The 13,871-nt window shown below is 31.6% G+C and overlaps 1 protein-coding gene across 1 annotated transcript in view; it reads right to left on the bottom strand.

Moving 5' to 3' along the window:
* Window positions 1-13,871, bottom strand: part of LOC145683627 (uncharacterized) — a 497,638-nt gene that overhangs the window by 386,787 nt on the left and 96,980 nt on the right. Inside the window, exons 24-27 of the mRNA XM_081754963.1 lie at window positions 12,069-12,104; window positions 10,250-10,279; window positions 6,452-6,472; window positions 4,969-5,016 (exon numbers count right to left, since the gene is read on the bottom strand). Of these exons, the coding sequence (XP_081611089.1) occupies window positions 4,969-5,016; window positions 6,452-6,472; window positions 10,250-10,279; window positions 12,069-12,104 (135 nt within the window). The remainder of the gene's footprint in view (window positions 1-4,968; window positions 5,017-6,451; window positions 6,473-10,249; window positions 10,280-12,068; window positions 12,105-13,871) is intronic.

Raw genomic sequence — 13,871 nt, 5'->3', positions numbered from 1 at the left:
TATATATATATATATATATATATATATATATATATATACAGGGTTTGTCCGGGAAGTAATAGGACTGATTTTATTCCGCCATGACTGTACTTTGGAGCGTGCGCGCACCGACTTGATCCGGTAGAGGGCGTTCCTAGCTAACGAACGAGCGGCTGGTCATTTGTCTCCGAGCACACGGAGAGTCAGGGCAGGCTTTTTCGCGCGACGTGTTTCTGTGAGTGGTGCAAGCCAAAAATGCTGCGTTCGTTAGAGCAGAGATACGCGATTAAATTCTGTGTTAAACTCGGTAAATCTGCAACAGAGACGTTTGATATGATCAAGCAAGCTTACCCAAATGATGCTTTAGCAAGAAGTGGTGTGTTTCGGTGGCACAAGGCCTTTTCGGAGGGCCGGCAAAAGGTCGCCGATGAAGACCGTGCTGTAAGAGCTTCGTCTTCGACAAATACCGACAATGTGACTCCTGTGCGCGAAGTTTTGAACTCAGACCGCCGACTAAGTATTCGTTTAATTGCCCAGATGTTAAATTTACCAAAAACTGTGGTTCATGAAATTATGACAGAGCATTTGAACATGCGCAAGGTGTGCGCGAAGATTGTCCCAAAACTGCTCACTGACAACCAGAAATTGTGGCGAGTGGAAGTGTGTCAAGAAAATTTGAACATGTGTGAAAGTGACCCCAATTTTTGAATAACGTAATCACTGGTGACGAATCATGGATCTTTGAGTATGATCCCGAAACAAAGAGGCAATCTTCCGAGTGGCACACGCCGGCGTCTCCTCGCCCAAAATAGGGAAGAATGAGCAAATCCAAAGTGAAAAATATGCTCATTGTCTTTTTTGACATCAAAGGCATCGCCCACCATGAATTTGTTCCTCCTGGAGAAACCGTCAACGCCAAATTTTACGTGGAAGTGGTCAAGATACTCAAACAAAGGGTCAATCGGGTTCGAGCACACATCGGAGCTGACTGGAAGCTGCACCACGACAACGCCCCGGCTCACACCGCCTTTCTTGTGAAGAGCTACCTGACCAAGGCCGGCATCCCAACGCTTCCGCAGCCGCCCTACAGCCCAGATGTGGCCCCCCGGACTTCTTTTTGTTTCCTCGATTGAAACGCCCGATGAAAGGCAAGCATTTTGAGACGACAGAGGGGATCCAAGCAGCTTGCACCGCGGCTCTCAAGGCTATTCCGGAGAATGACTTCCGTGACGCTTTCAATGCTTGGAAATCGCGCTGGCAGCACTGCATCGACGCTGAAGGAGCCTATTTTGAAAGTTTTTAAAGAATTGTAACGATTGGCTCAATAATGTTTAAAAATCGACTCAGTCCTATTACTTTCCGGACAAACCCTGTATATATGCAGAGTGGTAGGTAACTCCACCGAAAATCTTTGGGTGGCGGTTCCTTATATGAGATGAAAGAAAAAAGTTCTAATATCCATGCGTCGATAAAACCTCTGTTCTCAGAGTTATGAACTACCGAAAATTCCAAATATCACGTTTCAAAACGCTCTGGCTTAAAAACTATACGGTCTATCCCAAGCGGTTTAAGAAATTACACAGAAACTGGTATACGCTCTATTTAAATATCCGTGTTTCATAATTCACCGGTACCAGCGAAACAAACCCACCATTAGTACGTAAAGAAATATCCCTATACTTCAACTTCCTTTTTACAGTTCATTTCACCGATAACGGAGGATGGTAAAATATGGATATTTAGATAGAACAAATACAAGATTATGTGTAATTTCTTAAAATCTTCCTCTTCATTGTTGATTGCATACACCTATAAACACTTGCAACACTTTATTATTATACACCATCTGAAGGTCTACTATTCTTCTACTTTATCTCGTTTTACTACAATACTTTTCATTCCATTTATTTATCATTTTCCAACACAATACGAAGACAGTAACCTTCCCCTTAGTCTTACGGATTCACAATATATACATAAAGAAAGCGGTAACTAACGAAAATGAATACTGGAATAAAAAATAAGCTCTTATTTATACAATTCGTAGAAAACTAAATTTTAAAATTTGTATAGCTGCAGCTTTCCAGTTTTATTTTAGATCTCTTTTTAACGTTTTCAACATTACATAATAATGTTAAATCTTTTACAATAAAGTTGCATAAAAACACGGTAGAAGACAACGCAAGATATTAAATTGTACGAATTGGAATTTGGGATAATGGTAATTTATCTAGCTCTTGCGACAGAAGCTTATGATTTTGAAAACGAAAATGAAGACATTTTCTATAAATAACCTGAGCTGAAAATAAACCTGTTGTGAGTGTGGGGTGTTTCTATGCAATATATTAATACAGAAGTTGACCCCTTCAACTACAAAATGTTACCTGTATTTCTTATGGGAAATCTTTTTAATGTATACTACATTTAATAACACACAGTGATGTTTTCGGAACCAGATACAATCAATGGATTAAGGAATCCTAAAATTTAATACTATATTCAACAATACTACTTATTACTTTCCGTTCTTAGCTAGCAACATCCAACAATCTACTATATGTTTACATTTTTGCAAAATGCTTGTTAACATTGGTGTTTCGTCTGCTCATATATCTACTAGTTGTCTCTTACTGCAATATAACCTGTCCATAAGAACTTTCTGTGTGTAATGACCCAAATAATATTACATAAACTGTTTCGATTATGGAGTCCCTCGTTATGAAATACATGCCACAAGTGCTCTTGTCGCTCTGTGCTCCAAAATAATAAGAGATTTACAGTTGTTTACTGGTTTGCTTATTGTATGTTAAAGAATGTTGTTGCTGGTCGCAAAGAAGCAAAAATGGGTTCCAAATGTGCAGAAGCGAGAGTATATACGGAAAGTGCAGGTACTAAATACGCAAAAGAGACCTAAGTTGTAATACATATTTATTTTAAAAAGGAGAAACATTATTTTTGGAGAAAACTATGTATGTCTGATGCAGATAAATAAGGTGTAAAATTAGTAATGTTATATGGTTTGTAAATTAGGTGACGTTCTGTAATTACATGAATGTTCATACAGTATAATGTAAATAAGAATACAATAAACAATTAATTTTCTAATGTAAAAAAAAATCTTTCCCTTCAACTCTGTCTTCCCTCTCTCCCTCCCCCCTCTCTCTCTCTCTCTCTGTGTGTGTGTGTGTGTTTTTCACCTTTCTTTCTCTCTCTCTCTCTCTCTCTCTCGTGACTTATACTAACAGTTACAAGAGGTATAACATTCAGTTATCTTTCGTCTCCTATGGCTACTTCTTAATTCTTACTTTATATACTTTATTGCTATACTAATAATCAACTAACAATCGATGGTGATCGGAAACATTTGATTAAATAAGGGGAAAACATTCTCAACGAAGTATTCAATTAATAAATTACCTACTTATTTCAATTGTTAGGAACCTTGGAAGTGGTAAACATTTTACATTGTGCTAGAACATCGTTAAAAGAAACGAGTTACGGCCTTGATTGTGAAAGAGATTTCAAGAAAAATTAATGAATAAAACGTGTAACAACAAAATATAGAAAAATTGAATTGAATATATATACTGAGAATCAGGAACTATGTATCTAAATAATAAAATTTACATGATGCTGAAATATATTAAAATCCGTAAAAAGATCCGAAAACATCTGTCTTTAAAATCAGTATTGACAGAATGACAGATATTACAACAAGTATTGAAATCTAAAAGAAAACAGAATTTAAAAATAGTAATCGGTTACGAAAATGATATTATTAAAATATTGAGTACCAAACAGTAAAATATTGTACGGAGCATGAGTATTTATATTAGGATAATTAAATGAAAAGCGATTATAATTATAAGCAATTTATGCACTGAGAGATATAGTCTTCAATAAGTGTGCAAGAAAATAATAAGTAGTACTTTGAACTATAAGTTGACAAAAGTATATTTACAGGGAGTTGGAGACAATTCCGGAGGTCACAATATTCCATAAGCAATTGCGCAGTAACAATAAAGAAAGTATATCTTCTGTCATATGTTGCAATATCATTTAAAAAGAATAATATGTAATAATATTAAACTTAATTTTTGAATGATGGTACTAGTAGAAAAATATTTAAACCGTAGTAAGTGGCAGTCAATTTCCGAGCAAGACAATTCAGTAATTGTGAATGGTATAATAAACCATTAATATAATTTACAACATACTTTAGGTGAAAAAAATCTGGAATAAATTGTAAATATTACATGTAGCAAACCTTTCTTTGGCACAAAATACAATGAACTGAGTTGGATATAAATTTGTGTTTTCACTCAAAACGATATCACTGTTTCAAAAGATAGTTTCGGTATCAATAATAGCGTCTCTGTTTAGAAAAGGTTCAATAAACTTTATTAAAAAACCGTTATATGCTTTCATAAAATTCTAAAAGTAACATCCGTCATATGCTGAATATCATTAAGAAATAAACAGGTTCAGAAATCATATTGATTAGAGAATGTTAAAAGAGAGTACTAATCTAACAAATAGTAAATTAATATTAATAAGACAATATCACCGTATGTTTAATTATGTGCTTATCAAGCATAATATTTTTAATTTGATTGGGCTGACGACTTTGTAAATTCTCTTTTTGTCACAATGATTCATTTACTTTAATAAACATATAAGAATATATATTTAATACTAAAGGAGCACAACTATATTAACATTTCATAAAGAGGAATGCTAACCGAAATTTAATTTAAGGTATGTCACATGGCGATTGAGGCTTTGATACAAGGAAATTTAAACCAAAGTTATTGGCTAAATTATTAGCAAATATCACTTGTAATTGTCAAATTATATGCGCATAATCTATACTGTGTCAAATTTTGTTTTAGTTAATTTTGTCTTTTAGTTGCTCAAAACTATTAATGGTGCGTATACAACTCATTACCATATTAGAAAAAAATAAAACAAATAAATAAGAGTACTCATCTCTAAAGGCTCGCATCCGCCACGAACGTGCTCGCGATGCTGGATGATCTAAAATGAAATTGTAAACTCAGATTCAACAGAGAGAAGAATAATACTGAGAAATAGGTAGAATAATATAAAATTACACATACAGATTTGAGTGCTTTATTTGTGACACTAAAAATTGTTTCTATCTAAAACTAAAACTTTCTTGATAATTTAAATCAGGAAAATTAGGTATATATTCTAATCAAAAACACGTTTTTTTCTGTGAATTGTGAATATTGTATATATTATTTCGTTTCACCTTCAGAATACACATTCCAGATGATGAGTTATTACGAAATAATATATTTTAACTTACTTTGTTAATAGATTGTAATTATCGCATTCATTAGATATTATTTTCTATTACAGTGAAATTAATATAATTCAATATTACATAAGAAAAATGTAAATAAATATCAAATCATTTATTTTAAGACTATGGTTTTACTATTCTACTATACTTGGATCATTTTTTAAGTTATGGACATGAAAGTTATAAAGTAGTGATTTGGGTATTTAAATTTGATACCATACTCCTCTGTACATGGAAGAGAACTGTAAAATGTATATATTTAAACTATTGGAATTTTAACAGTACTTTTAATACAGTAATTTTTTATCTTAGTTTTATTTCAGTGACAAATTTACATTAAAACTGAGAATTTGAGTGACTAGATAACTAAGAGTTGCAAAATCTCAGGAATTCACAAGAAGTAATACATTTGTAGGGAAAAAATCCAATATGTTTTTTTTGTATAACTTTTTCAATTTCCCACTACAAACTTCTCAAATATTCGGACAAAGTGAAATTTTAATGTCGTGTAACTTTAGTACAAAATTAATTAAAATTGTTTCAGTGTTCCGAACTTTGAAGAGAAGAACATCCAATGGAATATTGTTATGTACAATCCTTTGTAACAGTACTTCGGTGTAAGCATAAATACATGGAGTGGTCTAGAATGTTTCTTTGTCCAGTAATGTGTATATAAAGTATTGTTCGTTTGTTTGTAGCTCAGGCTTCGATTAAGACGAAACATTCCATTTTCAACCAACTGCAGTTGAAAGTGTAGTTATTTAAATGAAAAAAAATCTATACTACTATTTCAGGTCGACATTTATCTGTATGAGCTATGCTATTGATTTACACATATTCAATATGTCAAATAAATAGAAAATCAAAAGTGATTCAAATTTACAGGAGTAAGTATGAATCTTCCCCTAATTAACATGGTAAATATTCTTTAATAGAAGCGTATTTTCCTTTTATCGGAATGGTAGTAATGTCACAGTATTCGTGGGTATCGAAGTCGTATTTGTTTGTACAAAAGCAAGACTATCCATTTACTGGTTTCTTGTATGTGCGGTTTACTGATAAAAATGCTATCCTATTAAATAAATCAAACTTTGATTTAATATGTTATTTGCCAAGACACTATATAAAACGATAATTTCTTACCCCAGGCTCTAAGTCCGAATGCTGTGATATAAATGAAAAAGAGGGAAATAATATTTTGATTAGTGGAAAAATGTAAAAACGTGTTATTAGTTATGTCAGACATATAAAATCGTGCTTATCGTGATTTAAGAAAAACAACTAACATATAATTAAACTTATATCATGTTCCTTGTTTAAATAATTGAAATATTCTCAAGCTGAAACTAGATGGAAAACCAAAGAACCAAGTATTAATTTGAATTAGGCAGCACAGTTTAAACTTCACTAAATCTTTATACGATTTTTGAAAACTATGATACATTTATAAGTCAAGAGTTTCTACATAATAGAAGAATAAATATATACATCTTTAAAGCCTAACGTCCTGGCTTTGGGAACCTACTTTTAGGACTTCTCCCATAGAAAATGAAATTTTGATTGCTTGAATTAGGAATAAACGAATAAAATCACACACATAAGAAGAATTGATCTCCGAACAACATATCACCAAGCTAAACCACATATGACTTTGCAATGTGTAACGCATTGTGCTTCTTGTATACTTTAGATTTCCGAATTGTGCTCTGGGAAAATATGGGAAGCTTTACTCTAAAGTTATGTCTATTAGTTTATGTGTTAATATGTGTGAGATAAAAGAGGATAAAAGAGGAAAATAAGTCATTTCTCGTTATCCATTGATCGTTCAAGATAATGTTCTATCTTCTTTAAAAGTTTCATTTGTCAAATCACATTTTCATATTCTCAACATACACATTTATCTATTAGAAATATCAATAATTGGAGAAAATGTAACGATGTTTACATCCATAGAATATATTACATCTGCATCTTTTCCGCCCTATTAAATCTCGAAGTGTAAAATATCTACTTTCACTTTCGCTATGACCATCCACTCCAGAAATCAAAACTTTCAACAGATAAGTGATAAAGAGCGTTTTATATATTAGCAGTTGAAAAATTAAGCTTATCTCGATCTTGATTTCAATATCAAAGCCTATGTGTAAAACTATTATTTTCAGTTCCAACACTTATTTTCATAGCAGAAAGCACGGCTATATATCGCAAGAAGTTGTTCAATATGGATTTTGTACTCCTAGGTCAGATTCCGATATGTGAATTTTTATTTTACTTTAACAAGAAATTAAGAAAAATGTCTACACTGGTTCCAATATAAATCTTCATAAAGCTGAAGCGATGGAGGGATAACTAGAAATGAAACGGTATTATTAATTTAGTGCCTTAGGAATAATGTTCCTTCTGAACGCGTCTTCCAGTATAAATTTGAATGGGATGGACAATAGATTTGTTTAAAAAATCAGTATCTTCAAAACGTATTTCTTCTCTTCAATTTTCTGACTGTAACAACTGGAAGTGTCTAATCTTCTAAGTTTCGCTATTCAGTTTCCATACTTTGGAAATCTACTATATTTTAGTAATATGAAAAAAAAACTCACTCGTTTAAGTTTGTATGTAATCAATTGCATTTTATGTTGAATGAATCATGTCTCTTTCTCATTATGAAAGTACTACCATTAGATGTTATCACCATAGTGCTTATAATTCATGAGAAGATTTTTATGTTATAAATTTTATTCACTTAAAAGAGTTATTGGTACTTATTTCTTTAAATTTAGGTAAGTATCTTGAACACTACGATTATCTTAATGTGCGTGTTATCAGATACTTAAGATTAGAGTACGCCATATGAAACAAGTAACGGTGCTAGGCGTACAACACGTGAAGCAATTTAGTTTTCATGGTATGTTACTTTATCAATTAGTAATTAAAGATGAAATGTTAGTGTATTATACCACTTTCGGTTTTAGTGGAAAAAATGTAGTAGAATTCGGGTATGTGTTTGGAACAATTAAGTAATTACAAAGAACGCTTATCTATAACTATTAAATTTTTATTTCATGAAGGTCAATGTTAAATTATAAAGGGTTGGTTTTGGCCACTACTAGTTTTGGACAGGGAGGTAATAGAAAAAATGGCACTTGTTAATACACTAAATTGAATTTAAAGACAGTTTTTCGCCATATTTTATCAACTTTGTTCTTCGTAGAACCTTATTGAAACCGAAAGTTGTAAACTTATACAGTTTTCGGTTTTAGTAAAGAGTTAAGGATGATAAATGAATGTATTAATGGAATCCTTATTAACTTCTAGAACGTATTTTTTGTGTTCATTGTCATATTGCTTTATAATGATCTACATAGAAGCTAGAAAAAAGATTGTATCAATTGTAGGTTTATTTCTTGCAGCTTTGGTTTGAAAATTGCCTCCAAAGTTGGTTTCTAATTTCTTACATCTTCGCTGTAACCAAATCTGTTCCTAAAGCAGCAAGACGTTCTTGACATGTTTTGTGTTGCGGACGGGTGGATAAAGTCGCCTGCTTGATCATTATCATACACCAATTCATAGCAAAAAATATTCTTTATCGCTTTTTTTAAGGTCCTATCCAGTTTATAACTGGTTGAAGAATGTGTTAACTTGAATGTTGGCAACTAAATCTCTTAAAATGCAACACCATTAACTTTCATTGAAAAAGGTTAACCAAACATGAAAAATGTTAACCAATAGAATGGATTGAGCTGAACAAAATGAAATGTCTGAGCTATAAATAAAAGTGCAAAGTTTTCTAGGAGATGGAGAAAATCTATGTTTTCACAAACTTTTGTTTATAATTTATTTTAATGATGTTTCTTATTAAGTTGAAACTGATACTAAAGTATGACATCAAACTTTTCATTATGACAATTGTATGATGACAGTATGAAATGTTCACTTTCTGTTTATATATATTATTGTCAATTATAAATCATACATTTATATATGATATCAAACTGTGAGAACTAAATGCTTCAGGATAAATTCTTACCGACGAAATAAATTTAATGAAACTAGAGAGTACGTCGGTTATTAGCAATATTACTTAAATTACGTACATATTCATTTTGCTGGAAAAATTCTTAATTGGTTTCATACACTTTATAAATTACGTTTTAAAAAGAATACTGTACCAACTTGTTTTGCTATTTTTCTATAGCTTATACACATGTTTCTGATAGTGTATCTGTACTACTTCTATATAGAAGGAAATAACTTCTGTTTACTATCTTGATAATAGTATGTAAATTCCACACTTTATTTTGCTATCAATCTGAAATTTAATTATTTATCATTAACACTATATTCCAATACTCCTTTAAACAAACGAGATGTAGTCAATATACAATTACAGATATGAATGTTTTACGCAAGAGAGTAGGATGAAAAGTATGTTAATCATCTCTTTACATTATCACCATTAAAAGCACCTATTACTGCCTAAAGAGTTTCATAAAGAGTGTTGAATACTCTATTTTTCAAACAGTGAAGATCTGACTGTTGACTGACAAAAACGAAACACAATGTATTTGATATGAAATTTGAGGATATAATTAATGATTAAATTATTAGTTGGAACAATAGTTAAGAGACGTTTTTTTTTTCTTGGTCAGAAGGAATTGTTTTGCCTGTACGTTTTCTAAAAGTATCCCAAAATAAAACGGTTAACAGTATTTGAGCTGAAGATTATAAAAGAATTCAGAACTCAATACAAGTTCAAAAAACTAATTAAATAACAAAACGAACTTATAAACAGATGCAATTCGTATAGGGAAAATTTTAAGAAATGAAGTGAAAGAGAAAACGGATAATGAGGAAAGTTGCTAACATAATAACAGCGAAAGAAATGCGGAAAATATTCTGTAGGTTTTTGTTTTTCACGTGAATAAATAAATTTGCAAATCTTACCTCTTCCTCCTGCGGTCTCATTCTTCTCGCCTTTGGAAAAAATAATACTGTTAATAATTGTTCAACGTTTCAGTTTGTTCTTACTTGACTAAATACAAGAAATACAAATTTATGATTATAAGTATAATTGTATAATCAGTTTTAAGAAAGAAATAAAGACTACGAAATGGGGAAATGAATTGCAATAAACTTCTGGGCTGTCGGCATCTCAGGCCATTTATTCCGTCAAGTACAGGAGGGCTAACATCCCTCGGCCAGCACACTATCCAGTGAAAGGGAAGAAACCGAGGATTTTTAGAAGGGAAAAGCGGCCTGGGACAAGTAAATTAGGTACCATCATGGCATTTGCCTGGAGCGAATTACGGAGATCCTAGAAAAAACTCATCCAAGATGACCGGCCTGAAAAGGATGTTACACTTTCCGGACCGAGTATCCCCACCGAGAATGGAACCTGGAACCTCTCGAATTAAAAACGAGAGCGTTGGCGACTACGTCAAACGGGGCCACCAAAACTAAATTGATTACTCAACATTATCTTCTACACTATTTCCAAGCTCCACTATAAACAAGAGTGGTATAATATATAGTTCTCAATAAACAACACAAACTTGGGGCTTATTAAATGGAAATCCTACCAGTCTTATAGCTATTTCTTCGATATCTCAGCATTTTACTTTTTGGTCTTATCCTCCCTTGAGCCTCAAACTTCAATTAAAATATAAAGTGTTATTCAATTGAAGTCACATTTCTTGCACAGAAGTCAGTGACGCAAATATTTTCTCCACTTGAACCAACTTTTTTATATTTTCTCTGCAAGAGAGATTGCTACAGCGGAGCTACCAGTTATAGACAATATTATTTTTCAAATTTATTGGCAAACATATAAAATGTCGGTAAATGGAATATATCAATAAATATCTTAATAGGGAAACTAACATAATTAAACGTAATTCGCCATTATTCGTTCTGAAAAAAGTACACAAAACGGACTATTATATTAACATAAAAGAAACTACCATTCACGTATTAATTCACCATTTTTCATTTTGATACTGCAAATCAAATCATACATATTATCATTAATGGACTAGCAAAGAAGTCAGAGTTAGTTCTCAAAATTTACTTTTCTGTATTACAGTGATTTGTTTTACCTTACGTAAAGTTTTAGTTTTAAAGTTATTGGTTGTTACGCTCTAAACATGTGTATTTCTTATTACATTAAAATATTCTGTCACTCTTATTACAATATATTACAGAAGCCCGTCGTATCATAATTATAATGTATCTTTCAATCGCCTGGACAAAGACTTAATGGGCCTTATGCAGAGTCGTTTTGAAGACCGATTAGTGCCATACTAAAGAGTCCTACCAACATAAGACTCCTGCAGTAGTCAGAAGTTTAGTATGACGCTAATCATTCTTCGAAACGACTCTGCATAAGGTGGAATATTATTAAACTCAATTGTTTATGAATATTACAATCCTCACTTCAGTTAGTAGCTGAGTGACTCATACTTTATTCAGGTGTTTGCCACTTATACATTGTAAAATAAATTTATAAAATATTTTCAAATTATAATCTCTAATGTCCACCTTTTTACTGATTTACTTTGTAGAATATGATGTAGATTATAACAATATCTAGAGTTGAAGTTCAAATTTACAAAAAGATCTTCCGGATCGTATCCAAAATGAATCAGTCATAACAGTCTTATTTCCATCATAATATATGTATGTTAGTTATATGAAACCTGTACAATGGTAGGCTGTCCTCTCACTAATATACCTTTTGATAATAAGAACCTCATGTGAAACTTACCTGCTCTAGTTGTGTTTATGTCTCCACCTCGCCACCCTAACAACAAGAAAATTGTATACAATAAACATCAATTAAAAAAAAAATGTTATGATGTATGTTAAACTATTGCAGTAGCTCAGCGAGTGTATCTTTTCATGATTTGATCAAAGATTCGTTAATTACCAAATAGATATCGCCTTGATGTCGATTACAAGACAATATTTTACAAAGAAATTTAGTTAAAAAAGATTATTATGTATTCGTAATAATAATCATAAAAGATTGATTTTGTCTTTTATCCGAATATATTTCGAACGAAGGGTTGAAGTGTAAGTTTTATCCTTGTAAGAAACCTGTTCATTTATATAGCTTTTGAGAGAAAAGTAAGCCTTCTCTTATATGTTTCTGACTGAGATAGAATTCGTTCCTGTGGAATGTATATTACAGTTCGGCAATCTATACTTATATTTGGTATCGCTATGAATGAAATTTAAGTTTCATTTCTTTCACCTTTCGACCTGTTAGTCAGTGTAAACACATTATTCATATTCAGGAACATTCCAGATCCTCCTATTCCAAGTAGTGAGATAATTTCTATAAGTTCATCATAAACTTTCATTATAAAAAGTCTTATATCAAGTTAGTAACACCATTCATCATGAGAAAAGTAAAGAATGGTTGTTGAAAATTAGAAAGAACATTGTTGTTGGAATGGCACAAGATGCAGTAAAGGATTGAATCATAACTGAAGATCACTCACATAGCTAGAAATTGATGTTTCTAATGTTTTCAAAGCCCATCTTTAGTTGGAAAACATTTATATTGGTTTAAACTTTAGATAAACTTGCAGGCTATCTGTAGAAAGTTGTATCAAATTAAAATACTTGTAACATTTCTTCCACATTCTACATACATACGTGGGCAGCTGTGTCGTGAAGGAAAACGATTGCGTTTCTTGTTGTTTGCACAAACTTTAATCTAATAGGTCCAATTTTTGATAGGATCTTAAACGCACATTTTCTGATAAGAATTACAATCAATAATCCTTCACTTTTCCATCTCTCTCTCTCTCTCTCTCTCTCTCTCTCTCTGTCTGTCTGTCTGTCTTTCAAGGGGAATACTACATTGGAAAACTGACAAGTACAGGAAGTAAGTATGAACGGAAGTGTAGTTTAATTAACTGACTGTAAAGAATAATGACCTAATATACACTACTAATCTTCCACTAACATTTAAAGTTATCTACTGTACAATTTCGAGTACTATATATCATAAAACAAAAAGAAAATAACTTTATTATTTACAACAATCGTCACGCAGTTGTCAAAATCTTCAGGTTAGAATATTTATAGATTTGATTACTAAACATTTATATCCAATAATATATTTTAATGTCTGATTATTATTAGTTTACACAACAAATTCTTAATGTTTTTGTATAAAATACTGATTAGCATTTATGGTGTTATTAAAAACGAACAGCAGAAATGGTTTCTGGAGTTTTGATACTATAATAATTGACTTTAAAAAGCCTGGAAGTAAACCAAAGATTAGATACAATACTATTTTGTAACTATACTTGATTTCTTTCTACCTCCACGTGTTCAACACAATATTAAATTATGTGGTATCCAAACTGTTTAACGGAGACTTGGTGTGTAAAGATTAGGAGGCATATATTAACAAATACAATGTATTGAGTTGTAAAAACCTTAATGAGTAATATAAATAAGCATGTACAATTTTTAAGAAAATCGGTTAAATTTTCTTCATTGTCATTAAAAATAACACTATTCAGATGAATTTCATAGTAAATTTAAGATT

This window comes from Thermobia domestica, chromosome 4 (assembly GCF_964235325.1).
Source record: "Thermobia domestica chromosome 4, izTheDome1.hap1.1, whole genome shotgun sequence".
NCBI classification, from domain to species: Eukaryota; Metazoa; Arthropoda; class Insecta; order Zygentoma; family Lepismatidae; genus Thermobia; species Thermobia domestica.
This window is presented reverse-complemented; position numbering and strand designations above follow the sequence as displayed.